The 27,934-nt window shown below is 49.7% G+C and overlaps 20 protein-coding genes across 20 annotated transcripts; 10 read left to right on the forward strand and 10 right to left on the reverse strand.

The window, feature by feature from the left end:
• Nucleotides 1-65: 65 nt before the first annotated feature.
• Nucleotides 66-4,321, forward strand: LOC131285158 (uncharacterized). The gene is made up of 4 exons (XM_058314018.1): nt 66-470; nt 2,078-2,428; nt 3,360-3,645; nt 3,891-4,321. Exons 1-4 carry the CDS (start codon nt 66-68, stop codon nt 4,319-4,321), a joined length of 1,473 nt encoding a protein of 490 aa, XP_058170001.1.
• LOC131290030 (histone H2B) lies at nt 1,456-1,830 on the reverse strand. Its single transcript, XM_058319410.1, has one exon. The coding sequence runs from the start codon at nt 1,828-1,830 to the stop codon at nt 1,456-1,458; it is 375 nt and encodes a 124-aa protein (XP_058175393.1).
• LOC131290033 (histone H2A) lies at nt 2,057-2,434 on the forward strand. Its single transcript, XM_058319413.1, has one exon. The coding sequence runs from the start codon at nt 2,060-2,062 to the stop codon at nt 2,432-2,434; it is 375 nt and encodes a 124-aa protein (XP_058175396.1). The 5' UTR covers nt 2,057-2,059.
• A 983-nt stretch (nt 4,322-5,304) lies between the features above and the next one.
• LOC131290029 (histone H2B) lies at nt 5,305-5,679 on the reverse strand. Its single transcript, XM_058319408.1, has one exon. It carries the CDS (start codon nt 5,677-5,679, stop codon nt 5,305-5,307), a length of 375 nt encoding a protein of 124 aa, XP_058175391.1.
• Nucleotides 5,680-5,905: 226 nt separating this feature from the next.
• On the forward strand, nt 5,906-6,283 carry LOC131290032 (histone H2A). Its single transcript, XM_058319412.1, has one exon. It carries the CDS (start codon nt 5,909-5,911, stop codon nt 6,281-6,283), a length of 375 nt encoding a protein of 124 aa, XP_058175395.1. The 5' UTR covers nt 5,906-5,908.
• An 885-nt stretch (nt 6,284-7,168) lies between these two features.
• Nucleotides 7,169-7,480, reverse strand: LOC131290031 (histone H4). The gene has a single exon (XM_058319411.1). It carries the CDS (start codon nt 7,478-7,480, stop codon nt 7,169-7,171), a length of 312 nt encoding a protein of 103 aa, XP_058175394.1.
• A 1,642-nt stretch (nt 7,481-9,122) lies between these two features.
• LOC131286387 (histone H2B) lies at nt 9,123-9,497 on the reverse strand. The gene has a single exon (XM_058315334.1). The coding sequence runs from the start codon at nt 9,495-9,497 to the stop codon at nt 9,123-9,125; it is 375 nt and encodes a 124-aa protein (XP_058171317.1).
• A 226-nt stretch (nt 9,498-9,723) lies between these two features.
• LOC131286390 (histone H2A) lies at nt 9,724-10,101 on the forward strand. Its single transcript, XM_058315337.1, has one exon. The coding sequence runs from the start codon at nt 9,727-9,729 to the stop codon at nt 10,099-10,101; it is 375 nt and encodes a 124-aa protein (XP_058171320.1). The 5' UTR covers nt 9,724-9,726.
• Nucleotides 10,102-12,944: 2,843 nt separating this feature from the next.
• On the reverse strand, nt 12,945-13,319 carry LOC131286386 (histone H2B). Its single transcript, XM_058315333.1, has one exon. The coding sequence runs from the start codon at nt 13,317-13,319 to the stop codon at nt 12,945-12,947; it is 375 nt and encodes a 124-aa protein (XP_058171316.1).
• Nucleotides 13,320-13,545: 226 nt separating this feature from the next.
• Nucleotides 13,546-13,923, forward strand: LOC131286388 (histone H2A). The gene has a single exon (XM_058315336.1). The coding sequence runs from the start codon at nt 13,549-13,551 to the stop codon at nt 13,921-13,923; it is 375 nt and encodes a 124-aa protein (XP_058171319.1). The 5' UTR covers nt 13,546-13,548.
• A 904-nt stretch (nt 13,924-14,827) lies between these two features.
• On the reverse strand, nt 14,828-15,154 carry LOC131286391 (histone H4). Its single transcript, XM_058315338.1, has one exon. The coding sequence runs from the start codon at nt 15,137-15,139 to the stop codon at nt 14,828-14,830; it is 312 nt and encodes a 103-aa protein (XP_058171321.1). The 5' UTR covers nt 15,140-15,154.
• A 245-nt stretch (nt 15,155-15,399) lies between these two features.
• On the forward strand, nt 15,400-19,640 carry LOC131285159 (uncharacterized). Its single transcript, XM_058314019.1, has 4 exons — nt 15,400-15,804; nt 17,416-17,766; nt 18,679-18,964; nt 19,210-19,640. Exons 1-4 carry the CDS (start codon nt 15,400-15,402, stop codon nt 19,638-19,640), a joined length of 1,473 nt encoding a protein of 490 aa, XP_058170002.1.
• Nucleotides 16,794-17,168, reverse strand: LOC131286781 (histone H2B). The gene has a single exon (XM_058315780.1). It carries the CDS (start codon nt 17,166-17,168, stop codon nt 16,794-16,796), a length of 375 nt encoding a protein of 124 aa, XP_058171763.1.
• On the forward strand, nt 17,395-17,772 carry LOC131286784 (histone H2A). The gene has a single exon (XM_058315782.1). It carries the CDS (start codon nt 17,398-17,400, stop codon nt 17,770-17,772), a length of 375 nt encoding a protein of 124 aa, XP_058171765.1. The 5' UTR covers nt 17,395-17,397.
• A 985-nt stretch (nt 19,641-20,625) lies between the features above and the next one.
• LOC131285160 (histone H2B-like) lies at nt 20,626-20,996 on the reverse strand. Its single transcript, XM_058314020.1, has 2 exons — nt 20,871-20,996; nt 20,626-20,808 (listed from the first exon to the last, which is right to left on the reverse strand). The coding sequence occupies exons 1-2, from the start codon at nt 20,994-20,996 to the stop codon at nt 20,626-20,628; spliced, it is 309 nt and encodes a 102-aa protein (XP_058170003.1).
• Nucleotides 20,997-21,222: 226 nt separating this feature from the next.
• Nucleotides 21,223-21,600, forward strand: LOC131286783 (histone H2A). The gene has a single exon (XM_058315781.1). It carries the CDS (start codon nt 21,226-21,228, stop codon nt 21,598-21,600), a length of 375 nt encoding a protein of 124 aa, XP_058171764.1. The 5' UTR covers nt 21,223-21,225.
• Nucleotides 21,601-22,485: 885 nt separating this feature from the next.
• LOC131286785 (histone H4) lies at nt 22,486-22,812 on the reverse strand. The gene has a single exon (XM_058315783.1). It carries the CDS (start codon nt 22,795-22,797, stop codon nt 22,486-22,488), a length of 312 nt encoding a protein of 103 aa, XP_058171766.1. The 5' UTR covers nt 22,798-22,812.
• A 248-nt stretch (nt 22,813-23,060) lies between these two features.
• On the forward strand, nt 23,061-27,304 carry LOC131285162 (uncharacterized). The gene is made up of 4 exons (XM_058314021.1): nt 23,061-23,465; nt 25,080-25,430; nt 26,343-26,628; nt 26,874-27,304. The coding sequence occupies exons 1-4, from the start codon at nt 23,061-23,063 to the stop codon at nt 27,302-27,304; spliced, it is 1,473 nt and encodes a 490-aa protein (XP_058170004.1).
• Nucleotides 24,458-24,832, reverse strand: LOC131284025 (histone H2B). Its single transcript, XM_058312879.1, has one exon. The coding sequence runs from the start codon at nt 24,830-24,832 to the stop codon at nt 24,458-24,460; it is 375 nt and encodes a 124-aa protein (XP_058168862.1).
• On the forward strand, nt 25,059-25,436 carry LOC131284027 (histone H2A). The gene has a single exon (XM_058312881.1). The coding sequence runs from the start codon at nt 25,062-25,064 to the stop codon at nt 25,434-25,436; it is 375 nt and encodes a 124-aa protein (XP_058168864.1). The 5' UTR covers nt 25,059-25,061.
• Nucleotides 27,305-27,934: the final 630 nt, after the last annotated feature.

Raw genomic sequence — 27,934 nt, forward strand, 5'->3', positions numbered from 1 at the left:
ACCACAAGTGAACAGACCCGTGTCGAACCCGATCAACGTCAACAGCATCAACAACATCAACTACGATGGCACGTACCAAGCAAACTGCCCGTAAGTCCACCGGAGGAAAGGCACCGCGCAAGCAGCTGGCCACCAAGGCGGCCCGCAAGAGTGCTCCGGCTACCGGAGGAGTGAAGAAGCCGCATCGCTACCGGCCGGGAACGGTGGCTCTGCGTGAAATCCGTCGCTACCAGAAGTCGACCGAGCTGCTGATCCGCAAGTTGCCCTTCCAGCGATTGGTGCGTGAAATCGCACAGGACTTCAAGACGGATCTGCGTTTCCAGAGCTCGGCCGTGATGGCGCTGCAGGAAGCGAGTGAAGCGTATTTGGTCGGTCTGTTCGAGGACACGAATCTGTGTGCCATCCATGCGAAGCGCGTCACCATCATGCCGAAAGACATCCAGCTTGCTCGCCGTATCCGTGGTGAACGTGCCTAAGTGACACAACGGTTCGTTTCGTTTTCAACCAAACCCAAACGGTCCTTTTCAGGACCACCAACCCGTTACCGAAAGAAGGATTATTTCGTACCCGTCCCGTCGTACACGTCCCGTGGTGCACGCTATATCGATATATATATAATATATATATATATATATATCTATGATGATGATGATGATGAAGAAGAAGATGATGATGATAAATGGTGAACCCCTGACTGAGACATATCAGAGGTATGAGATGCAATCAACACAATACAAACCACATAATATAAACTTATATATATTATTATATATAATATAATAATCTATGATGATGATGATAAATAAAAACAAAACCCAACATATGACGATAGAAATGCAATCAAACATGCCAACCATAACCTAGCCGTGACACAAACCATAACATAATACATATGCTAACGTCTACAAACCACCAGGCAACCCCATCCGTTTTCGGCGATTTTAAGTTAGTGAGCAATTACATGCGGTGGGTTTAACGAGTTGTTAAAGAGAATCTGTTCCATATTGAACCAAGTTGAACATATATGTATTGGACGAAAAAAAAAATGACACATTGCTTTGCCTTTGGCTGTGCCATAACCATAGAAACCATAACGGAATGCTTTAAATGTTAGTAACCGTTAGGTTTTTTCTTAAAACCACTGTTTAAAATGTTCATTCAATTCATTTACGCGCGCTTGTGTTACGCGCGGCTATGTGTGCGCCAAAACACAACGAAGTGGTGATGTTAGAACTAGAACACGGTTCGGCACACTTTTTGTTCTGTTTCTTCAACGCACAACACAAACACATTATTATTTTTCGATCTTCGTCGGTTTCTTTCTTTCTTTCTCTTCGATGAACGGAATGGAATGGAATGAAATGATTCTTGTTTGGAAAACATTTTGTGGTCCTGAAAAGGACCGTTGTTATGCGACGAGTTGGTGTGGTTTGTGACGACCACGGACGAACCAGCTTACTTCGAGCTGGTGTACTTGGTGACGGCCTTCGTGCCCTCGGACACGGCGTGCTTGGCCAGCTCACCAGGAAGCAGCAGACGGACGGCGGTCTGGATTTCGCGTGACGTGATCGTCGAACGCTTGTTGTAGTGCGCCAGCCGGGACGCTTCGGCGGCGATGCGCTCGAAGATGTCGTTCACGAAGCTGTTCATGATGCTCATCGCCTTCGACGAGATGCCAGTGTCCGGATGGACTTGCTTCAGCACCTTGTAGATGTAGATGGCGTAGCTTTCCTTGCGGGTCTTGCGCTTCTTCTTCTTGTCCGACTTGGAGATATTTTTCTGGGCCTTGCCAGACTTCTTCGCTGCCTTTCCGCTGGTTTTCGGTGCCATTGCGATTGTTTAACGTGCGTGAAACGTGTTTCCTCGTTGAGCGTCACTTCAATTTTAACGCGATTTTCGACCTTCACTTCGGCTTTTATTCAGCGTCGGGCGAGTTCGCTGGCTGGCTTCGCTACACCCCGACGTTTATATAAACCCGGTTTCAGGTTCGTTTCGGCATAGTTCGGAAGAGAACCTCTTCGAGTGAGCACCACGTATCCCTCTCGTTAAACAATCGAAAATGTCTGGACGCGGCAAGGGTGGTAAAGTGAAGGGAAAGGCAAAGTCCCGCTCGAATCGTGCCGGTCTGCAGTTCCCGGTCGGCCGTATTCATCGTCTGCTGCGCAAGGGTAACTATGCCGAGCGCGTCGGTGCCGGCGCACCGGTGTATCTGGCGGCCGTGATGGAGTATCTGGCCGCGGAAGTGCTCGAGTTGGCCGGTAACGCCGCCCGTGACAACAAGAAGACGCGCATCATCCCGCGCCATCTGCAGCTGGCCATCCGTAACGACGAAGAGTTGAACAAGCTGCTTTCCGGTGTGACCATCGCCCAAGGTGGTGTGCTGCCCAACATTCAGGCCGTGCTGTTGCCGAAGAAGACGGAAAAGAAGGCATAAGGCGTGCTCTCTCGTGCTCACCCCGCCGCGCGGCACCGTGTCGCGCTCACAAACCCCGCCGAAGATCTCACCGTCACAAAAACCGTCCTTTTCAGGGCGACAAAATCGTGTGATAAAGGTTTATTTCACTACATTCACCCGCCCAGCAGTTGATTTCAGTGCAGTTTCAGTAGTTAAATGGTTAAATGGACGTAATTTCACAGTGTGGCTGGAGAACAACGAAAGAAATGTTTAAAATTAACTCAAGCAATGTGTCTCAATGTGTGAAGTAACATCGCAAGTTTGGTAGGTTAAACGGGGCAAACCATTTTGCTTCCTATCAGGTATGTAGCTTTTTTCGCTCATTTCTACCCGAACACATTCGTTGGTGGTGGTGGCCATGAAAAGTGATGGGTTTTGATCATCGCATTAGAAACGGCCAACGCTACGCGCTCTACAGGTAGGGAATTTAACAATGTAAACGACCAAAGCGTTCTTTTCCCCGTATGCCACACCGAGCCCCGTGTGGTAGACCGGCGCCTTTCTACGAACTCTCAGTGGGTCGTCGTGTTAAAAAAACGAATCGGTCACATATCCGAGAATCAGAACCGTCGGTAGTGTATCGCGCATCACCACTACCACCACTACCACTACGCGCGGTACACCGTACCACTCGCTGTGTATTCCATCGGATATCGTTTCGGGCATGGGGAATGGGGTAAGAGAAGGAGAGGAGTAGTCAAGTCGCATTTCTTTTGTTTTTTTTTTTTCTGCCGTTCTTGGCGGCAAATGTGCCGGAGCGTCGGGAGAGCCACAAAAGCTTAGTTTGATACGAATGAGCAGGAAATATATCTTTCTGGAACAGTTTTGGTGGTCCTGAAAAGGACCGATTTTTTTTGTAACACAAGGGGGCTGTTCGCGCAGCTTAACCTCCGAAACCGTACAGGGTGCGTCCCTGGCGTTTCAGGGCGTACACGACGTCCATGGCGGTGACGGTCTTGCGCTTGGCGTGCTCGGTGTACGTCACGGCATCACGGATCACGTTCTCGAGGAACACTTTCAGCACACCGCGAGTTTCTTCGTAGATCAGGCCGGAAATACGCTTCACACCGCCACGGCGAGCCAGACGGCGGATGGCCGGTTTCGTGATTCCCTGGATGTTATCACGCAGCACTTTGCGATGACGCTTGGCACCTCCTTTGCCCAGTCCCTTGCCTCCTTTTCCACGGCCGGTCATGATGCTGCTGCTTTACACAATTGGTTGATGTTGACACGATGCAAACTGAACGAACGGTTTCGGCGAACTACGATGGTTCGGCACTGAAACACGGTTTTTATTGACCCGACCTGCCCGATCGTGAGCACCCGAAGAGGGACCCGAAACTATATAAACGCGGTTTCACGGCGCGGTTCGGCCCAGTTTTGTATTACCACCACAAGTGAACAGACCCGTGTCGAACCCGATCAACGTCAACAGCATCAACAACATCAACTACGATGGCACGTACCAAGCAAACTGCCCGTAAGTCCACCGGAGGAAAGGCACCGCGCAAGCAGCTGGCCACCAAGGCGGCCCGCAAGAGTGCTCCGGCTACCGGAGGAGTGAAGAAGCCGCATCGCTACCGGCCGGGAACGGTGGCTCTGCGTGAAATCCGTCGCTACCAGAAGTCGACCGAGCTGCTGATCCGCAAGTTGCCCTTCCAGCGATTGGTGCGTGAAATCGCACAGGACTTCAAGACGGATCTGCGTTTCCAGAGCTCGGCCGTGATGGCGCTGCAGGAAGCGAGTGAAGCGTATTTGGTCGGTCTGTTCGAGGACACGAATCTGTGTGCCATCCATGCGAAGCGCGTCACCATCATGCCGAAAGACATCCAGCTTGCTCGCCGTATCCGTGGTGAACGTGCCTAAGTGACACAACGGTTCGTTTCGTTTTCAACCAAACCCAAACGGTCCTTTTCAGGACCACCAACCCGTTACCGAAAGAAGGATTATTTCGTACCCGTCCCGTCGTACACGTCCCGTGGTGCACGCTATATCGATATATATATATATAATATATATATCTATGATGATGATGATGATGAAGAAGAAGATGATGATGATAAATGGTGAACCCCTGGCTGATACATATCAGAGGTATGAGATGCAATCAACACAATACAAACCACATAATATAAACTTATATATATATATATATATATTATATATAATATAATAATCTATGATGATGATGATGATGATAAATAAAAACAAAACCCAACATATGACGATAGAAATGCAATCAAACATGCCAGCCATAACCTAGCCGTGACACAAACCATAACATAATACATATGCTAACGTTTACAAACCACCAGGCAACCCCATCCGTAGGCGGCGATTTTAAGTTAGTGAGCAATTACATGCGGTGGGTTTAACGAGTTGTTAAAGAGAATCTGTTCCATATTGAACCAAGTTGAACATATATGTATTGGACGAGAAAAAAAATGACATATTGCTTTGCCTTTGGCTGTGCCATAACCATAGAAACCATAACGGAGTGCTTTAAATGTTAGTAACCGTTAGGTTTTTTCTTAAAACCACTGTTTAAAATGTTCATTCTATTCATTTACGCGCGCTTGTGTAACGCGCGGCTATGTGTGCGCCAAAACACAACGAAGTGGTGATGTTAAACTAGAAAACGGTTCGGCACACTTTTTTTTTGTTCTGTTTCTTCAACGCACAACACAAACACATTATTATTTTTCGATCTTCGTCGGTTTCTTTCTCTTCGATGAACGGAATGGAATGAAATGAAATGATTCTTGTTTGGAAAACATTTTGTGGTCCTGAAAAGGACCGTTGTTATGCGACGAGTTGGTGTGGTTTGTGACGACCACGGACGAACCAGCTTACTTCGAGCTGGTGTACTTGGTGACGGCCTTCGTGCCCTCGGACACGGCGTGCTTGGCCAGCTCACCAGGAAGCAGCAGACGGACGGCGGTCTGGATTTCGCGTGACGTGATCGTCGAACGCTTGTTGTAGTGCGCCAGGCGGGACGCTTCGGCGGCGATGCGCTCGAAGATGTCGTTCACGAAGCTGTTCATGATGCTCATCGCCTTCGACGAGATGCCAGTGTCCGGATGGACTTGCTTCAGCACCTTGTAGATGTAGATGGCGTAGCTTTCCTTGCGGGTCTTGCGCTTCTTCTTCTTGTCCGACTTGGAGATATTTTTCTGGGCCTTGCCAGACTTCTTCGCTGCCTTTCCGCTGGTTTTCGGTGCCATTGCGATTGTTTAACGTGCGTGAAACGTGTTTCCTCGTTGAGCGTCACTTCAATTTTAACGCGTTTTTCGACCCTCACTTCGGCTTTTATTCAGCGTCGGGCGAGTTCGCTGGCTGGCTTCGCTACACCTCGACGTTTATATAAACCCGGTTTCAGGTTCGTTTCGGCATAGTTCGGAAGAGAACCTCTTCGAGTGAGCACCACGTATCCCTCTCGTTAAACAATCGAAAATGTCTGGACGCGGCAAGGGTGGTAAAGTGAAGGGAAAGGCAAAGTCCCGCTCGAATCGTGCCGGTCTGCAGTTCCCGGTCGGCCGTATTCATCGTCTGCTGCGCAAGGGTAACTATGCCGAGCGCGTCGGTGCCGGCGCACCGGTGTATCTGGCGGCCGTGATGGAGTATCTGGCCGCGGAAGTGCTCGAGTTGGCCGGTAACGCCGCCCGTGACAACAAGAAGACGCGCATCATCCCGCGCCATCTGCAGCTGGCCATCCGTAACGACGAAGAGTTGAACAAGCTGCTTTCCGGTGTGACCATCGCCCAAGGTGGTGTGCTGCCCAACATTCAGGCCGTGCTGTTGCCGAAGAAGACGGAAAAGAAGGCATAAGGCGTGCTCTCTCGTGCTCACCCCGCCGCGCGGCACCGTGTCGCGCTCACAAACCCCGCCGAAGATCTCACCGTCACAAAAACCGTCCTTTTCAGGGCGACAAAATCGTGTGATAAAGGTTTATTTCACTACATTCAGTGCCCATGGCAGTTGGTTTCAGTGCAGTTTCAGCAGTAAAATGGTAAAATGGACGTAATTTCACAGTGTGGCTGGAGAACAACGAAAGAAATGTTTAAAATTAACTCAAGCAATGTGTCTCAATGTGTGAAGTAACATCGCAAGTTTGGTAGGTTAAACGGGGCAAACCATTTTGCTTCATATCAGGTATGTAGCTTTTTCCGCTCATTTCTACCCGTGGCCATGAAAAGTGATGGGTTTTGATCATCGCGTTAGAAACGGCCAACGCTACGCGCTCTACAGGTAGGGAATTTAACAATGTAAACGACCAAAGCGTTCTTTTCCCCGTATGCCACACCGAGCCCCGTGTGGTAGACCGGCGCCTTTCTACGAACTCTCAGTGGGTCGTCGTGTTAAAAAAACGAATCGGTCACATATCCGAGAATCAGAACCGTCGGTAGTGTATCGCGCATCACCACTACCACCACTACCACTACGCGCGGTACACCGTACCACTCGCTGTGTATTCCATCGGATATCGTTTCGGGCATGGGGAATGGGGTAAGAGAAGGAGAGGAGTAGTCAAGTCGCATTTCTTTTGTTTTTTTTTTTTCTGCCGTTCTTGGCGGCAAATGTGCCGGAGCGTCGGGAGAGCCACAAAAGCTTAGTTTGATACGAATGAGCAGGAAATATATCTTTCTGGAACAGTTTTGGTGGTCCTGAAAAGGACCGATTTTTTTTGTAACACAAGGGGGCTGTTCGCGCAGCTTAACCTCCGAAACCGTACAGGGTGCGTCCCTGGCGTTTCAGGGCGTACACGACGTCCATGGCGGTGACGGTCTTGCGCTTGGCGTGCTCGGTGTACGTCACGGCATCACGGATCACGTTCTCGAGGAACACTTTCAGCACACCGCGAGTTTCTTCGTAGATCAGGCCGGAAATACGCTTCACACCGCCACGGCGAGCCAGACGGCGGATGGCCGGTTTCGTGATTCCCTGGATGTTATCACGCAGCACTTTGCGATGACGCTTGGCACCTCCTTTGCCCAGTCCCTTGCCTCCTTTTCCACGGCCGGTCATGATGATGCTGCTTTACACAATTGGTTGTTGTTGACACGATGCAAACTGAACGAACGGTTTCGGCGAACTACGATGGTTCGGCACTGAAACACGGTTTTTATTGACCCGACCTGCCCGATCGTGAGCACCCGAAGAGGGACCCGAAACTATATAAACGCGGTTTCACGGCGCGGTTCGGCCCAGTTTTGTATTACCACCACAAGTGAACAGACCCGTGTCGAACCCGATCAACGTCAACAGCATCAACAACATCAACTACGATGGCACGTACCAAGCAAACTGCCCGTAAGTCCACCGGAGGAAAGGCGCCGCGCAAGCAGCTGGCCACCAAGGCGGCTCGCAAGAGTGCTCCGGCCACCGGAGGAGTGAAGAAGCCGCATCGCTACCGGCCGGGAACGGTGGCTCTGCGTGAAATCCGTCGCTACCAAAAGTCGACCGAGCTGCTGATCCGCAAGTTGCCCTTCCAGCGATTGGTGCGTGAAATCGCACAGGATTTCAAGACGGATCTGCGTTTCCAGAGCTCGGCCGTGATGGCGCTGCAGGAAGCGAGTGAAGCGTATTTGGTCGGTCTGTTCGAGGACACGAATCTGTGTGCCATCCACGCGAAGCGCGTCACCATCATGCCGAAAGACATCCAGCTTGCTCGCCGTATCCGTGGTGAACGTGCTTAAGTGACAACGGTTCGTTTCGTTTTCAACCAAACCCAAACGGTCCTTTTCAGGACCACCAACCCGTTACCGAAAGAAGGATTATTTCGTACCCGTCCCGTCGTACACGTCCCGTGGTGCACGCTATATCGATATATATATATATAATATATATATCTATGATGATGATGATGATGAAGAAGAAGATGATGATGATAAATGGTGAACCCCTGACTGAGACATATCAGAGGTATGAGATGCAATCAACACAATACAAACCACATAATATAAACTTATATATATTATTATATATAATATAATAATCTATGATGATGATGATAAATAAAAACAAAACCCAACATATGACGATAGAAATGCAATCAAACATGCCAACCATAACCTAGCCGTGACACAAACCATAACATAATACATATGCTAACGTCTACAAACCACCAGGCAACCCCATCCGTTTTCGGCGATTTTAAGTTAGTGAGCAATTACATGCGGTGGGTTTAACGAGTTGTTAAAGAGAATCTGTTCCATATTGAACCAAGTTGAACATATATGTATTGGACGAAAAAAAAAATGACACATTGCTTTGCCTTTGGCTGTGCCATAACCATAGAAACCATAACGGAATGCTTTAAATGTTAGTAACCGTTAGGTTTTTTCTTAAAACCACTGTTTAAAATGTTCATTCAATTCATTTACGCGCGCTTGTGTTACGCGCGGCTATGTGTGCGCCAAAACACAACGAAGTGGTGATGTTAGAACTAGAACACGGTTCGGCACACTTTTTGTTCTGTTTCTTCAACGCACAACACAAACACATTATTATTTTTCGATCTTCGTCGGTTTCTTTCTTTCTTTCTCTTCGATGAACGGAATGGAATGGAATGAAATGATTCTTGTTTGGAAAACATTTTGTGGTCCTGAAAAGGACCGTTGTTATGCGACGAGTTGGTGTGGTTTGTGACGACCACGGACGAACCAGCTTACTTCGAGCTGGTGTACTTGGTGACGGCCTTCGTGCCCTCGGACACGGCGTGCTTGGCCAGCTCACCAGGAAGCAGCAGACGGACGGCGGTCTGGATTTCGCGTGACGTGATCGTCGAACGCTTGTTGTAGTGCGCCAGCCGGGACGCTTCGGCGGCGATGCGCTCGAAGATGTCGTTCACGAAGCTGTTCATGATGCTCATCGCCTTCGACGAGATGCCAGTGTCCGGATGGACTTGCTTCAGCACCTTGTAGATGTAGATGGCGTAGCTTTCCTTGCGGGTCTTGCGCTTCTTCTTCTTGTCCGACTTGGAGATATTTTTCTGGGCCTTGCCAGACTTCTTCGCTGCCTTTCCGCTGGTTTTCGGTGCCATTGCGATTGTTTAACGTGCGTGAAACGTGTTTCCTCGTTGAGCGTCACTTCAATTTTAACGCGATTTTCGACCTTCACTTCGGCTTTTATTCAGCGTCGGGCGAGTTCGCTGGCTGGCTTCGCTACACCCCGACGTTTATATAAACCCGGTTTCAGGTTCGTTTCGGCATAGTTCGGAAGAGAACCTCTTCGAGTGAGCACCACGTATCCCTCTCGTTAAACAATCGAAAATGTCTGGACGCGGCAAGGGTGGTAAAGTGAAGGGAAAGGCAAAGTCCCGCTCGAATCGTGCCGGTCTGCAGTTCCCGGTCGGCCGTATTCATCGTCTGCTGCGCAAGGGTAACTATGCCGAGCGCGTCGGTGCCGGCGCACCGGTGTATCTGGCGGCCGTGATGGAGTATCTGGCCGCGGAAGTGCTCGAGTTGGCCGGTAACGCCGCCCGTGACAACAAGAAGACGCGCATCATCCCGCGCCATCTGCAGCTGGCCATCCGCAACGACGAAGAGTTGAACAAGCTGCTTTCCGGTGTGACCATCGCCCAAGGTGGTGTGCTGCCCAACATTCAGGCCGTGCTGTTGCCGAAGAAGACGGAAAAGAAGGCATAAGGCGTGCTCTCTCGTGCTCACCCCGCCGCGCGGCACCGTGTCGCGCTCACAAACCCCGCCGAAGATCTCACCGTCACAAAAACCGTCCTTTTCAGGGCGACAAAATCGTGTGATAAAGGTTTATTTCACTACATTCACCCGCCCAGCAGTTGATTTCAGTGCAGTTTCAGTAGTTAAATGGTTAAATGGACGTAATTTCACAGTGTGGCTGGAGAACAACGAAAGAAATGTTTAAAATTAACTCAAGCAATGTGTCTCAATGTGTGAAGTAACATCGCAAGTTTGGTAGGTTAAACGGGGCAAACCATTTTGCTTCCTATCAGGTATGTAGCTTTTTTCGCTCATTTCTACCCGAACACATTCGTTGGTGGTGGTGGCCATGAAAAGTGATGGGTTTTGATCATCGCATTAGAAACGGCCAACGCTACGCGCTCTACAGGTAGGGAATTTAACAATGTAAACGACCAAAGCGTTCTTTTCCCCGTATGCCACACCGAGCCCCGTGAGGTAGACCGGCGCCTTTCTACGAACTCTCAGTGGGTCGTCGTGTTAAAAAACGAATCGGTCACATATCCGAGAATCAGAACCGTCGGTAGTGTATCGCGCATCACCACCACTACGCGCGGTACACCGTACCACTCGCTGTGGATTCCATCGGATATCGTTTCGGGCATGGGGAATGGGGTAAGAAGGAGAGGAGTAGTCGAGTCGCATTTTTTTTTGTTTTCTCTGGCGTTTTTGGCGGCAAATGTGCCGGGTCGTCAGGAGAGCCACAAAAGCTTAGTTTGATACGAATGAGCAGGAAATATATCTTTCCGGAACAGTTTTGGTGGTCCTGAAAAGGACCGATTTTTTAGTAACACAAGGGGGCTGTTCGCGCAGCTTAGCCTCCGAAACCGTACAGGGTGCGTCCCTGGCGTTTCAGGGCGTACACGACGTCCATGGCGGTGACGGTCTTGCGCTTGGCGTGCTCGGTGTACGTCACGGCATCACGGATCACGTTCTCGAGGAACACTTTCAGCACACCGCGAGTTTCTTCGTAGATCAGGCCGGAAATACGCTTCACACCGCCACGGCGAGCCAGACGGCGGATGGCCGGTTTCGTGATTCCCTGGATGTTATCACGCAGCACTTTGCGATGACGCTTGGCACCTCCTTTGCCCAGTCCCTTGCCTCCTTTTCCGCGGCCGGTCATGATGATGCTGCTTTACACAATTGGTTGTTGTTGACACGATGCAAACTGAACGAACGGTTTCGGCGAACTACGATGGTTCGGCACTGAAACACGGTTTTTATTGACCCGACCTGCCCGATCGTGAGCACCCGAAGAGGGACCCGAAACTATATAAACGCGGTTTCACGGCGCGGTTCGGCCCAGTTTTGTATTACCACCACAAGTGAACAGACCCGTGTCGAACCCGATCAACGTCAACAGCATCAACAACATCAACTACGATGGCACGTACCAAGCAAACTGCCCGTAAGTCCACCGGAGGAAAGGCGCCGCGCAAGCAGCTGGCCACCAAGGCGGCTCGCAAGAGTGCTCCGGCCACCGGAGGAGTGAAGAAGCCGCATCGCTACCGGCCGGGAACGGTGGCTCTGCGTGAAATCCGTCGCTACCAAAAGTCGACCGAGCTGCTGATCCGCAAGTTGCCCTTCCAGCGATTGGTGCGTGAAATCGCACAGGATTTCAAGACGGATCTGCGTTTCCAGAGCTCGGCCGTGATGGCGCTGCAGGAAGCGAGTGAAGCGTATTTGGTCGGTCTGTTCGAGGACACGAATCTGTGTGCCATCCACGCGAAGCGCGTCACCATCATGCCGAAAGACATCCAGCTTGCTCGCCGTATCCGTGGTGAACGTGCTTAAGTGACAACGGTTCGTTTCGTTTTCAACCAAACCCAAACGGTCCTTTTCAGGACCACCAACCCGTTACCGAAAGAAGGATTATTTCGTACCCGTCCCGTCGTACACGTCCCGTGGTGCACGCTATATCGATATATATATAATATATATATATATATATATCTATGATGATGATGATGATGAAGAAGAAGATGATGATGATAAATGGTGAACCCCTGACTGAGACATATCAGAGGTATGAGATGCAATCAACACAATACAAACCACATAATATAAACTTATATATATTATTATATATAATATAATAATCTATGATGATGATGATAAATAAAAACAAAACCCAACATATGACGATAGAAATGCAATCAAACATGCCAACCATAACCTAGCCGTGACACAAACCATAACATAATACATATGCTAACGTCTACAAACCACCAGGCAACCCCATCCGTTTTCGGTGATTTTAAGTTAGTGAGCAATTACATGCGGTGGGTTTAACGAGTTGTTAAAGAGAATCTGTTCCATATTGAACCAAGTTGAACATATATGTATTGGACGAAAAAAAAAATGACACATTGCTTTGCCTTTGGCTGTGCCATAACCATAGAAACCATAACGGAATGCTTTAAATGTTAGTAACCGTTAGGTTTTTTCTTAAAACCACTGTTTAAAATGTTCATTCAATTCATTTACGCGCGCTTGTGTTACGCGCGGCTATGTGTGCGCCAAAACACAACGAAGTGGTGATGTTAGAACTAGAACACGGTTCGGCACACTTTTTGTTCTGTTTCTTCAACGCACAACACAAACACATTATTATTTTTCGATCTTCGTCGGTTTCTTTCTTTCTTTCTCTTCGATGAACGGAATGGAATGGAATGAAATGATTCTTGTTTGGAAAACATTTTGTGGTCCTGAAAAGGACCGTTGTTATGCGACGAGTTGGTGTGGTTTGTGACGACCACGGACGAACCAGCTTACTTCGAGCTGGTGTACTTGGTGACGGCCTTCGTGCCCTCGGACACGGCGTGCTTGGCCAGCTCACCAGGAAGCAGCAGACGGACGGCGGTCTGGATTTCGCGTGACGTGATCGTCGAACGCTTGTTGTAGTGCGCCAGCCGGGACGCTTCGGCGGCGATGCGCTCGAAGATGTCGTTCACGAAGCTGTTCATGATGCTCATCGCCTTCGACGAGATGCCAGTGTCCGGATGGACTTGCTTCAGCACCTTGTAGATGTAGATGGCGTAGCTTTCCTTGCGGGTCTTGCGCTTCTTCTTCTTGTCCGACTTGGAGATATTTTTCTGGGCCTTGCCAGACTTCTTCGCTGCCTTTCCGCTGGTTTTCGGTGCCATTGCGATTGTTTAACGTGCGTGAAACGTGTTTCCTCGTTGAGCGTCACTTCAATTTTAACGCGATTTTCGACCTTCACTTCGGCTTTTATTCAGCGTCGGGCGAGTTCGCTGGCTGGCTTCGCTACACCCCGACGTTTATATAAACCCGGTTTCAGGTTCGTTTCGGCATAGTTCGGAAGAGAACCTCTTCGAGTGAGCACCACGTATCCCTCTCGTTAAACAATCGAAAATGTCTGGACGCGGCAAGGGTGGTAAAGTGAAGGGAAAGGCAAAGTCCCGCTCGAATCGTGCCGGTCTGCAGTTCCCGGTCGGCCGTATTCATCGTCTGCTGCGCAAGGGTAACTATGCCGAGCGCGTCGGTGCCGGCGCACCGGTGTATCTGGCGGCCGTGATGGAGTATCTGGCCGCGGAAGTGCTCGAGTTGGCCGGTAACGCCGCCCGTGACAACAAGAAGACGCGCATCATCCCGCGCCATCTGCAGCTGGCCATCCGCAACGACGAAGAGTTGAACAAGCTGCTTTCCGGTGTGACCATCGCCCAAGGTGGTGTGCTGCCCAACATTCAGGCCGTGCTGTTGCCGAAGAAGACGGAAAAGAAGGCATAAGGCGTGCTCTCTCGTGCTCACCCCGCCGCGCGGCACCGTGTCGCGCTCACAAACCCCGCCGAAGATCTCACCGTCACAAAAACCGTCCTTTTCAGGGCGACAAAATCGTGTGATAAAGGTTTATTTCACTACATTCACCCGCCCAGCAGTTGATTTCAGTGCAGTTTCAGTAGTTAAATGGTTAAATGGACGTAATTTCACAGTGTGGCTGGAGAACAACGAAAGAAATGTTTAAAATTAACTCAAGCAATGTGTCTCAATGTGTGAAGTAACATCGCAAGTTTGGTAGGTTAAACGGGGCAAACCATTTTGCTTCCTATCAGGTATGTAGCTTTTTTCGCTCATTTCTACCCGAACACATTCGTTGGTGGTGGTGGCCATGAAAAGTGATGGGTTTTGATCATCGCATTAGAAACGGCCAACGCTACGCGCTCTACAGGTAGGGAATTTAACAATGTAAACGACCAAAGCGTTCTTTTCCCCGTATGCCACACCGAGCCCCGTGTGGTAGACCGGCGCCTTTCTACGAACTCTCAGTGGGTCGTCGTGTTAAAAAAACGAATCGGTCACATATCCGAGAATCAGAACCGTCGGTAGTGTATCGCGCATCACCACTACCACCACTACCACTACGCGCGGTACACCGTACCACTCGCTGTGTATTCCATCGGATATCGTTTCGGGCATGGGGAATGGGGTAAGAGAAGGAGAGGAGTAGTCAAGTCGCATTTCTTTTGTTTTTTTTTTTTCTGCCGTTCTTGGCGGCAAATGTGCCGGAGCGTCGGGAGAGCCACAAAAGCTTAGTTTGATACGAATGAGCAGGAAATATATCTTTCTGGAACAGTTTTGGTGGTCCTGAAAAGGACCGATTTTTTTTGTAACACAAGGGGGCTGTTCGCGCAGCTTAACCTCCGAAACCGTACAGGGTGCGTCCCTGGCGTTTCAGGGCGTACACGACGTCCATGGCGGTGACGGTCTTGCGCTTGGCGTGCTCGGTGTACGTCACGGCATCACGGATCACGTTCTCGAGGAACACTTTCAGCACACCGCGAGTTTCTTCGTAGATCAGGCCGGAAATACGCTTCACACCGCCACGGCGAGCCAGACGGCGGATGGCCGGTTTCGTGATTCCCTGGATGTTATCACGCAGCACTTTGCGATGACGCTTGGCACCTCCTTTGCCCAGTCCCTTGCCTCCTTTTCCACGGCCGGTCATGATGCTGCTGCTTTACACAATTGGTTGATGTTGACACGATGCAAACTGAACGAACGGTTTCGGCGAACTACGATGGTTCGGCACTGAAACACGGTTTTTATTGACCCGACCTGCCCGATCGTGAGCACCCGAAGAGGGACCCGAAACTATATAAACGCGGTTTCACGGCGCGGTTCGGCCCAGTTTTGTATTACCACCACAAGTGAACAGACCCGTGTCGAACCCGATCAACGTCAACAGCATCAACAACATCAACTACGATGGCACGTACCAAGCAAACTGCCCGTAAGTCCACCGGAGGAAAGGCACCGCGCAAGCAGCTGGCCACCAAGGCGGCCCGCAAGAGTGCTCCGGCTACCGGAGGAGTGAAGAAGCCGCATCGCTACCGGCCGGGAACGGTGGCTCTGCGTGAAATCCGTCGCTACCAGAAGTCGACCGAGCTGCTGATCCGCAAGTTGCCCTTCCAGCGATTGGTGCGTGAAATCGCACAGGACTTCAAGACGGATCTGCGTTTCCAGAGCTCGGCCGTGATGGCGCTGCAGGAAGCGAGTGAAGCGTATTTGGTCGGTCTGTTCGAGGACACGAATCTGTGTGCCATCCATGCGAAGCGCGTCACCATCATGCCGAAAGACATCCAGCTTGCTCGCCGTATCCGTGGTGAACGTGCCTAAGTGACACAACGGTTCGTTTCGTTTTCAACCAAACCCAAACGGTCCTTTTCAGGACCACCAACCCGTTACCGAAAGAAGGATTATTTCGTACCCGTCCCGTCGTACACGTCCCGTGGTGCACGCTATATCGATATATATATATATAATATATATATCTATGATGATGATGATGATGAAGAAGAAGATGATGATGATAAATGGTGAACCCCTGGCTGATACATATCAGAGGTATGAGATGCAATCAACACAATACAAACCACATAATATAAACTTATATATATATATATATATATTATATATAATATAATAATCTATGATGATGATGATGATGATAAATAAAAACAAAACCCAACATATGACGATAGAAATGCAATCAAACATGCCAGCCATAACCTAGCCGTGACACAAACCATAACATAATACATATGCTAACGTTTACAAACCACCAGGCAACCCCATCCGTAGGCGGCGATTTTAAGTTAGTGAGCAATTACATGCGGTGGGTTTAACGAGTTGTTAAAGAGAATCTGTTCCATATTGAACCAAGTTGAACATATATGTATTGGACGAGAAAAAAAATGACATATTGCTTTGCCTTTGGCTGTGCCATAACCATAGAAACCATAACGGAGTGCTTTAAATGTTAGTAACCGTTAGGTTTTTTCTTAAAACCACTGTTTAAAATGTTCATTCTATTCATTTACGCGCGCTTGTGTAACGCGCGGCTATGTGTGCGCCAAAACACAACGAAGTGGTGATGTTAAACTAGAAAACGGTTCGGCACACTTTTTTTTTGTTCTGTTTCTTCAACGCACAACACAAACACATTATTATTTTTCGATCTTCGTCGGTTTCTTTCTCTTCGATGAACGGAATGGAATGAAATGAAATGATTCTTGTTTGGAAAACATTTTGTGGTCCTGAAAAGGACCGTTGTTATGCGACGAGTTGGTGTGGTTTGTGACGACCACGGACGAACCAGCTTACTTCGAGCTGGTGTACTTGGTGACGGCCTTCGTGCCCTCGGACACGGCGTGCTTGGCCAGCTCACCAGGAAGCAGCAGACGGACGGCGGTCTGGATTTCGCGTGACGTGATCGTCGAACGCTTGTTGTAGTGCGCCAGGCGGGACGCTTCGGCGGCGATGCGCTCGAAGATGTCGTTCACGAAGCTGTTCATGATGCTCATCGCCTTCGACGAGATGCCAGTGTCCGGATGGACTTGCTTCAGCACCTTGTAGATGTAGATGGCGTAGCTTTCCTTGCGGGTCTTGCGCTTCTTCTTCTTGTCCGACTTGGAGATATTTTTCTGGGCCTTGCCAGACTTCTTCGCTGCCTTTCCGCTGGTTTTCGGTGCCATTGCGATTGTTTAACGTGCGTGAAACGTGTTTCCTCGTTGAGCGTCACTTCAATTTTAACGCGTTTTTCGACCCTCACTTCGGCTTTTATTCAGCGTCGGGCGAGTTCGCTGGCTGGCTTCGCTACACCTCGACGTTTATATAAACCCGGTTTCAGGTTCGTTTCGGCATAGTTCGGAAGAGAACCTCTTCGAGTGAGCACCACGTATCCCTCTCGTTAAACAATCGAAAATGTCTGGACGCGGCAAGGGTGGTAAAGTGAAGGGAAAGGCAAAGTCCCGCTCGAATCGTGCCGGTCTGCAGTTCCCGGTCGGCCGTATTCATCGTCTGCTGCGCAAGGGTAACTATGCCGAGCGCGTCGGTGCCGGCGCACCGGTGTATCTGGCGGCCGTGATGGAGTATCTGGCCGCGGAAGTGCTCGAGTTGGCCGGTAACGCCGCCCGTGACAACAAGAAGACGCGCATCATCCCGCGCCATCTGCAGCTGGCCATCCGTAACGACGAAGAGTTGAACAAGCTGCTTTCCGGTGTGACCATCGCCCAAGGTGGTGTGCTGCCCAACATTCAGGCCGTGCTGTTGCCGAAGAAGACGGAAAAGAAGGCATAAGGCGTGCTCTCTCGTGCTCACCCCGCCGCGCGGCACCGTGTCGCGCTCACAAACCCCGCCGAAGATCTCACCGTCACAAAAACCGTCCTTTTCAGGGCGACAAAATCGTGTGATAAAGGTTTATTTCACTACATTCAGTGCCCATGGCAGTTGGTTTCAGTGCAGTTTCAGCAGTAAAATGGTAAAATGGACGTAATTTCACAGTGTGGCTGGAGAACAACGAAAGAAATGTTTAAAATTAACTCAAGCAATGTGTCTCAATGTGTGAAGTAACATCGCAAGTTTGGTAGGTTAAACGGGGCAAACCATTTTGCTTCATATCAGGTATGTAGCTTTTTCCGCTCATTTCTACCCGTGGCCATGAAAAGTGATGGGTTTTGATCATCGCGTTAGAAACGGCCAACGCTACGCGCTCTACAGGTAGGGAATTTAACAATGTAAACGACCAAAGCGTTCTTTTCCCCGTATGCCACACCGAGCCCCGTGTGGTAGACCGGCGCCTTTCTACGAACTCTCAGTGGGTCGTCGTGTTAAAAAAACGAATCGGTCACATATCCGAGAATCAGAACCGTCGGTAGTGTATCGCGCATCACCACTACCACCACTACCACTACGCGCGGTACACCGTACCACTCGCTGTGTATTCCATCGGATATCGTTTCGGGCATGGGGAATGGGGTAAGAGAAGGAGAGGAGTAGTCAAGTCGCATTTCTTTTGTTTTTTTTTTTTCTGCCGTTCTTGGCGGCAAATGTGCCGGAGCGTCGGGAGAGCCACAAAAGCTTAGTTTGATACGAATGAGCAGGAAATATATCTTTCTGGAACAGTTTTGGTGGTCCTGAAAAGGACCGATTTTTTTTGTAACACAAGGGGGCTGTTCGCGCAGCTTAACCTCCGAAACCGTACAGGGTGCGTCCCTGGCGTTTCAGGGCGTACACGACGTCCATGGCGGTGACGGTCTTGCGCTTGGCGTGCTCGGTGTACGTCACGGCATCACGGATCACGTTCTCGAGGAACACTTTCAGCACACCGCGAGTTTCTTCGTAGATCAGGCCGGAAATACGCTTCACACCGCCACGGCGAGCCAGACGGCGGATGGCCGGTTTCGTGATTCCCTGGATGTTATCACGCAGCACTTTGCGATGACGCTTGGCACCTCCTTTGCCCAGTCCCTTGCCTCCTTTTCCACGGCCGGTCATGATGCTGCTGCTTTACACAATTGGTTGATGTTGACACGATGCAAACTGAACGAACGGTTTCGGCGAACTACGATGGTTCGGCACTGAAACACGGTTTTTATTGACCCGACCTGCCCGATCGTGAGCACCCGAAGAGGGACCCGAAACTATATAAACGCGGTTTCACGGCGCGGTTCGGCCCAGTTTTGTATTACCACCACAAGTGAACAGACCCGTGTCGAACCCGATCAACGTCAACAGCATCAACAACATCAACTACGATGGCACGTACCAAGCAAACTGCCCGTAAGTCCACCGGAGGAAAGGCACCGCGCAAGCAGCTGGCCACCAAGGCGGCCCGCAAGAGTGCTCCGGCTACCGGAGGAGTGAAGAAGCCGCATCGCTACCGGCCGGGAACGGTGGCTCTGCGTGAAATCCGTCGCTACCAGAAGTCGACCGAGCTGCTGATCCGCAAGTTGCCCTTCCAGCGATTGGTGCGTGAAATCGCACAGGACTTCAAGACGGATCTGCGTTTCCAGAGCTCGGCCGTGATGGCGCTGCAGGAAGCGAGTGAAGCGTATTTGGTCGGTCTGTTCGAGGACACGAATCTGTGTGCCATCCATGCGAAGCGCGTCACCATCATGCCGAAAGACATCCAGCTTGCTCGCCGTATCCGTGGTGAACGTGCCTAAGTGACACAACGGTTCGTTTCGTTTTCAACCAAACCCAAACGGTCCTTTTCAGGACCACCAACCCGTTACCGAAAGAAGGATTATTTCGTACCCGTCCCGTCGTACACGTCCCGTGGTGCACGCTATATCGATATATATATATATAATATATATATCTATGATGATGATGATGATGAAGAAGAAGATGATGATGATAAATGGTGAACCCCTGGCTGATACATATCAGAGGTATGAGATGCAATCAACACAATACAAACCACATAATATAAACTTATATATATATATATATATATATTATATATAATATAATAATCTATGATGATGATGATGATGATAAATAAAAACAAAACCCAACATATGACGATAGAAATGCAATCAAACATGCCAGCCATAACCTAGCCGTGACACAAACCATAACATAATACATATGCTAACGTTTACAAACCACCAGGCAACCCCATCCGTAGGCGGCGATTTTAAGTTAGTGAGCAATTACATGCGGTGGGTTTAACGAGTTGTTAAAGAGAATCTGTTCCATATTGAACCAAGTTGAACATATATGTATTGGACGAGAAAAAAAATGACATATTGCTTTGCCTTTGGCTGTGCCATAACCATAGAAACCATAACGGAGTGCTTTAAATGTTAGTAACCGTTAGGTTTTTTCTTAAAACCACTGTTTAAAATGTTCATTCTATTCATTTACGCGCGCTTGTGTAACGCGCGGCTATGTGTGCGCCAAAACACAACGAAGTGGTGATGTTAAACTAGAAAACGGTTCGGCACACTTTTTTTTTGTTCTGTTTCTTCAACGCACAACACAAACACATTATTATTTTTCGATCTTCGTCGGTTTCTTTCTCTTCGATGAACGGAATGGAATGAAATGAAATGATTCTTGTTTGGAAAACATTTTGTGGTCCTGAAAAGGACCGTTGTTATGCGACGAGTTGGTGTGGTTTGTGACGACCACGGACGAACCAGCTTACTTCGAGCTGGTGTACTTGGTGACGGCCTTCGTGCCCTCGGACACGGCGTGCTTGGCCAGCTCACCAGGAAGCAGCAGACGGACGGCGGTCTGGATTTCGCGTGACGTGATCGTCGAACGCTTGTTGTAGTGCGCCAGGCGGGACGCTTCGGCGGCGATGCGCTCGAAGATGTCGTTCAGCTGTTCATGATGCTCATCGCCTTCGACGAGATGCCAGTGTCCGGATGGACTTGCTTCAGCACCTTGTAGATGTAGATGGCGTAGCTTTCCTTGCGGGTCTTGCGCTTCTTCTTCTTGTCCGACTTGGAGATATTTTTCTGGGCCTTGCCAGACTTCTTCGCTGCCTTTCCGCTGGTTTTCGGTGCCATTGCGATTGTTTAACGTGCGTGAAACGTGTTTCCTCGTTGAGCGTCACTTCAATTTTAACGCGTTTTTCGACCCTCACTTCGGCTTTTATTCAGCGTCGGGCGAGTTCGCTGGCTGGCTTCGCTACACCTCGACGTTTATATAAACCCGGTTTCAGGTTCGTTTCGGCATAGTTCGGAAGAGAACCTCTTCGAGTGAGCACCACGTATCCCTCTCGTTAAACAATCGAAAATGTCTGGACGCGGCAAGGGTGGTAAAGTGAAGGGAAAGGCAAAGTCCCGCTCGAATCGTGCCGGTCTGCAGTTCCCGGTCGGCCGTATTCATCGTCTGCTGCGCAAGGGTAACTATGCCGAGCGCGTCGGTGCCGGCGCACCGGTGTATCTGGCGGCCGTGATGGAGTATCTGGCCGCGGAAGTGCTCGAGTTGGCCGGTAACGCCGCCCGTGACAACAAGAAGACGCGCATCATCCCGCGCCATCTGCAGCTGGCCATCCGTAACGACGAAGAGTTGAACAAGCTGCTTTCCGGTGTGACCATCGCCCAAGGTGGTGTGCTGCCCAACATTCAGGCCGTGCTGTTGCCGAAGAAGACGGAAAAGAAGGCATAAGGCGTGCTCTCTCGTGCTCACCCCGCCGCGCGGCACCGTGTCGCGCTCACAAACCCCGCCGAAGATCTCACCGTCACAAAAACCGTCCTTTTCAGGGCGACAAAATCGTGTGATAAAGGTTTATTTCACTACATTCAGTGCCCATGGCAGTTGGTTTCAGTGCAGTTTCAGCAGTAAAATGGTAAAATGGACGTAATTTCACAGTGTGGCTGGAGAACAACGAAAGAAATGTTTAAAATTAACTCAAGCAATGTGTCTCAATGTGTGAAGTAACATCGCAAGTTTGGTAGGTTAAACGGGGCAAACCATTTTGCTTCATATCAGGTATGTAGCTTTTTCCGCTCATTTCTACCCGTGGCCATGAAAAGTGATGGGTTTTGATCATCGCGTTAGAAACGGCCAACGCTACGCGCTCTACAGGTAGGGAATTTAACAATGTAAACGACCAAAGCGTTCTTTTCCCCGTATGCCACACCGAGCCCCGTGTGGTAGACCGGCGCCTTTCTACGAACTCTCAGTGGGTCGTCGTGTTAAAAAAACGAATCGGTCACATATCCGAGAATCAGAACCGTCGGTAGTGTATCGCGCATCACCACTACCACCACTACCACTACGCGCGGTACACCGTACCACTCGCTGTGTATTCCATCGGATATCGTTTCGGGCATGGGGAATGGGGTAAGAGAAGGAGAGGAGTAGTCAAGTCGCATTTCTTTTGTTTTTTTTTTTTCTGCCGTTCTTGGCGGCAAATGTGCCGGAGCGTCGGGAGAGCCACAAAAGCTTAGTTTGATACGAATGAGCAGGAAATATATCTTTCTGGAACAGTTTTGGTGGTCCTGAAAAGGACCGATTTTTTTTGTAACACAAGGGGGCTGTTCGCGCAGCTTAACCTCCGAAACCGTACAGGGTGCGTCCCTGGCGTTTCAGGGCGTACACGACGTCCATGGCGGTGACGGTCTTGCGCTTGGCGTGCTCGGTGTACGTCACGGCATCACGGATCACGTTCTCGAGGAACACTTTCAGCACACCGCGAGTTTCTTCGTAGATCAGGCCGGAAATACGCTTCACACCGCCACGGCGAGCCAGACGGCGGATGGCCGGTTTCGTGATTCCCTGGATGTTATCACGCAGCACTTTGCGATGACGCTTGGCACCTCCTTTGCCCAGTCCCTTGCCTCCTTTTCCACGGCCGGTCATGATGCTGCTGCTTTACACAATTGGTTGATGTTGACACGATGATGCAAACTGAACGAACGGTTTCGGCGAACTACGATGGTTCGGCACTGAAACACGGTTTTTATTGACCCGACCTGCCCGATCGTGAGCACCCGAAGAGGGACCCGAAACTATATAAACGCGGTTTCACGGCGCGGTTCGGCCCAGTTTTGTATTACCACCACAAGTGAACAGACCCGTGTCGAACCCGATCAACGTCAACAGCATCAACAACATCAACTACGATGGCACGTACCAAGCAAACTGCCCGTAAGTCCACCGGAGGAAAGGCACCGCGCAAGCAGCTGGCCACCAAGGCGGCCCGCAAGAGTGCTCCGGCTACCGGAGGAGTGAAGAAGCCGCATCGCTACCGGCCGGGAACGGTGGCTCTGCGTGAAATCCGTCGCTACCAGAAATCGACCGAGCTGCTGATCCGCAAGCTGCCCTTCCAGCGCCTGGTTCGTGAAATTGCCCAGGACTTCAAGACGGATCTGCGTTTCCAGAGCTCGGCCGTGATGGCGCTGCAGGAAGCGAGTGAAGCGTATTTGGTCGGTCTGTTCGAGGACACGAATCTGTGTGCCATCCATGCGAAGCGCGTCACCATCATGCCGAAAGACATCCAGCTTGCTCGCCGTATCCGTGGTGAACGTGCCTAAGTGACACAACGGTTCGTTTCGTTTTCAACCAAACCCAAACGGTCCTTTTCAGGACCACCAACCCGTTACCGAAAGAAGGATTATTTCGTACCCGTCCCGTCGTACACGTCCCGTGGTGCACGCTATATCGATATATATATATATAATATATATATCTATGATGATGATGATGATGATGAAGAAGAAGATGATGATGATAAATGGTGAACCCCTGGCTGATACATATCAGAGGTATGAGATGCAATCAACACAATACAAACCACATAATATAAACTTATATATATATATATATATATTATATATAATATAATAATCTATGATGATGATGATGATGATAAATAAAAACAAAACCCAACATATGACGATAGAAATGCAATCAAACATGCCAGCCATAACCTAGCCGTGACACAAACCATAACATAATACATATGCTAACGTTTACAAACCACCAGGCAACCCCATCCGTTAGCGGTGATTTTAAGTTAGTGAGCAATTACATGCGGTGGGTTTAACGAGTTGTTAAAGAGAATCTGTTCCATATTGAACCAAGTTGAACATATATGTATTGGACGAGAAAAAAAATGACATATTGCTTTGCCTTTGGCTGTGCCATAACCATAGAAACCATAACGGAGTGCTTTAAATGTTAGTAACCGTTAGGTTTTTTCTTAAAACCACTGTTTAAAATGTTCATTCTATTCATTTACGCGCGCTTGTGTAACGCGCGGCTATGTGTGCGCCAAAACACAACGAAGTGGTGATGTTAAACTAGAAAACGGTTCGGCACACTTTTTTTTTGTTCTGTTTCTTCAACGCACAACACAAACACATTATTATTTTTCGATCTTCGTCGGTTTCTTTCTCTTCGATGAACGGAATGGAATGAAATGAAATGATTCTTGTTTGGAAAACATTTTGTGGTCCTGAAAAGGACCGTTGTTATGCGACGAGTTGGTGTGGTTTGTGACGACCACGGACGAACCAGCTTACTTCGAGCTGGTGTACTTGGTGACGGCCTTCGTGCCCTCGGACACGGCGTGCTTGGCCAGCTCACCAGGAAGCAGCAGACGGACGGCGGTCTGGATTTCGCGTGACGTGATCGTCGAACGCTTGTTGTAGTGCGCCAGGCGGGACGCTTCGGCGGCGATGCGCTCGAAGATGTCGTTCACGAAGCTGTTCATGATGCTCATCGCCTTCGACGAGATGCCAGTGTCCGGATGGACTTGCTTCAGCACCTTGTAGATGTAGATGGCGTAGCTTTCCTTGCGGGTCTTGCGCTTCTTCTTCTTGTCCGACTTGGAGATATTTTTCTGGGCCTTGCCAGACTTCTTCGCTGCCTTTCCGCTGGTTTTCGGTGCCATTGCGATTGTTTAACGTGCGTGAAACGTGTTTCCTCGTTGAGCGTCACTTCAATTTTAACGCGTTTTTCGACCCTCACTTCGGCTTTTATTCAGCGTCGGGCGAGTTCGCTGGCTGGCTTCGCTACACCTCGACGTTTATATAAACCCGGTTTCAGGTTCGTTTCGGCATAGTTCGGAAGAGAACCTCTTCGAGTGAGCACCACGTATCCCTCTCGTTAAACAATCGAAAATGTCTGGACGCGGCAAGGGTGGTAAAGTGAAGGGAAAGGCAAAGTCCCGCTCGAATCGTGCCGGTCTGCAGTTCCCGGTCGGCCGTATTCATCGTCTGCTGCGCAAGGGTAACTATGCCGAGCGCGTCGGTGCCGGCGCACCGGTGTATCTGGCGGCCGTGATGGAGTATCTGGCCGCGGAAGTGCTCGAGTTGGCCGGTAACGCCGCCCGTGACAACAAGAAGACGCGCATCATCCCGCGCCATCTGCAGCTGGCCATCCGTAACGACGAAGAGTTGAACAAGCTGCTTTCCGGTGTGACCATCGCCCAAGGTGGTGTGCTGCCCAACATTCAGGCCGTGCTGTTGCCGAAGAAGACGGAAAAGAAGGCATAAGGCGTGCTCTCTCGTGCTCACCCCGCCGCGCGGCACCGTGTCGCGCTCACAAACCCCGCCGAAGATCTCACCGTCACAAAAACCGTCCTTTTCAGGGCGACAAAATCGTGTGATAAAGGTTTATTTCACTACATTCAGTGCCCATGGCAGTTGGTTTCAGTGCAGTTTCAGCAGTAAAATGGTAAAATGGACGTAATTTCACAGTGTGGCTGGAGAACAACGAAAGAAATGTTTAAAATTAACTCAAGCAATGTGTCTCAATGTGTGAAGTAACATCGCAAGTTTGGTAGGTTAAACGGGGCAAACCATTTTGCTTCATATCAGGTATGTAGCTTTTTCCGCTCATTTCTACCCGTGGCCATGAAAAGTGATGGGTTTTGATCATCGCGTTAGAAACGGCCAACGCTACGCGCTCTACAGGTAGGGAATTTAACAATGTAAACGACCAAAGCGTTCTTTTCCCCGTATGCCACACCGAGCCCCGTGTGGTAGACCGGCGCCTTTCTACGAACTCTCAGTGGGTCGTCGTGTTAAAAAAACGAATCGGTCACATATCCGAGAATCAGAACCGTCGGTAGTGTATCGCGCATCACCACTACCACCACTACCACTACGCGCGGTACACCGTACCACTCGCTGTGTATTCCATCGGATATCGTTTCGGGCATGGGGAATGGGGTAAGAGAAGGAGAGGAGTAGTCAAGTCGCATTTCTTTTGTTTTTTTTTTTTCTGCCGTTCTTGGCGGCAAATGTGCCGGAGCGTCGGGAGAGCCACAAAAGCTTAGTTTGATACGAATGAGCAGGAAATATATCTTTCTGGAACAGTTTTGGTGGTCCTGAAAAGGACCGATTTTTTTTGTAACACAAGGGGGCTGTTCGCGCAGCTTAACCTCCGAAACCGTACAGGGTGCGTCCCTGGCGTTTCAGGGCGTACACGACGTCCATGGCGGTGACGGTCTTGCGCTTGGCGTGCTCGGTGTACGTCACGGCATCACGGATCACGTTCTCGAGGAACACTTTCAGCACACCGCGAGTTTCTTCGTAGATCAGGCCGGAAATACGCTTCACACCGCCACGGCGAGCCAGACGGCGGATGGCCGGTTTCGTGATTCCCTGGATGTTATCACGCAGCACTTTGCGATGACGCTTGGCACCTCCTTTGCCCAGTCCCTTGCCTCCTTTTCCACGGCCGGTCATGATGCTGCTGCTTTACACAATTGGTTGATGTTGACACGATGCAAACTGAACGAACGGTTTCGGCGAACTACGATGGTTCGGCACTGAAACACGGTTTTTATTGACCCGACCTGCCCGATCGTGAGCACCCGAAGAGGGACCCGAAACTATATAAACGCGGTTTCACGGCGCGGTTCGGCCCAGTTTTGTATTACCACCACAAGTGAACAGACCCGTGTCGAACCCGATCAACGTCAACAGCATCAACAACATCAACTACGATGGCACGTACCAAGCAAACTGCCCGTAAGTCCACCGGAGGAAAGGCACCGCGCAAGCAGCTGGCCACCAAGGCGGCCCGCAAGAGTGCTCCGGCTACCGGAGGAGTGAAGAAGCCGCATCGCTACCGGCCGGGAACGGTGGCTCTGCGTGAAATCCGTCGCTACCAGAAGTCGACCGAGCTGCTGATCCGCAAGTTGCCCTTCCAGCGATTGGTGCGTGAAATCGCACAGGACTTCAAGACGGATCTGCGTTTCCAGAGCTCGGCCGTGATGGCGCTGCAGGAAGCGAGTGAAGCGTATTTGGTCGGTCTGTTCGAGGACACGAATCTGTGTGCCATCCATGCGAAGCGCGTCACCATCATGCCGAAAGACATCCAGCTTGCTCGCCGTATCCGTGGTGAACGTGCCTAAGTGACACAACGGTTCGTTTCGTTTTCAACCAAACCCAAACGGTCCTTTTCAGGACCACCAACCCGTTACCGAAAGAAGGATTATTTCGTACCCGTCCCGTCGTACACGTCCCGTGGTGCACGCTATATCGATATATATATATATAATATATATATCTATGATGATGATGATGATGATGAAGAAGAAGATGATGATGATAAATGGTGAACCCCTGGCTGATACATATCAGAGGTATGAGATGCAATCAACACAATACAAACCACATAATATAAACTTATATATATATATATATATATTATATATAATATAATAATCTATGATGATGATGATGATGATAAATAAAAACAAAACCCAACATATGACGATAGAAATGCAATCAAACATGCCAGCCATAACCTAGCCGTGACACAAACCATAACATAATACATATGCTAACGTTTACAAACCACCAGGCAACCCCATCCGTTAGCGGTGATTTTAAGTTAGTGAGCAATTACATGCGGTGGGTTTAACGAGTTGTTAAAGAGAATCTGTTCCATATTGAACCAAGTTGAACATATATGTATTGGACGAGAAAAAAAATGACATATTGCTTTGCCTTTGGCTGTGCCATAACCATAGAAACCATAA

This window comes from Anopheles ziemanni, chromosome 3, assembly GCF_943734765.1.
Source record: "Anopheles ziemanni chromosome 3, idAnoZiCoDA_A2_x.2, whole genome shotgun sequence".
Taxonomy (NCBI): Eukaryota; Metazoa; Arthropoda; class Insecta; order Diptera; family Culicidae; genus Anopheles; species Anopheles ziemanni.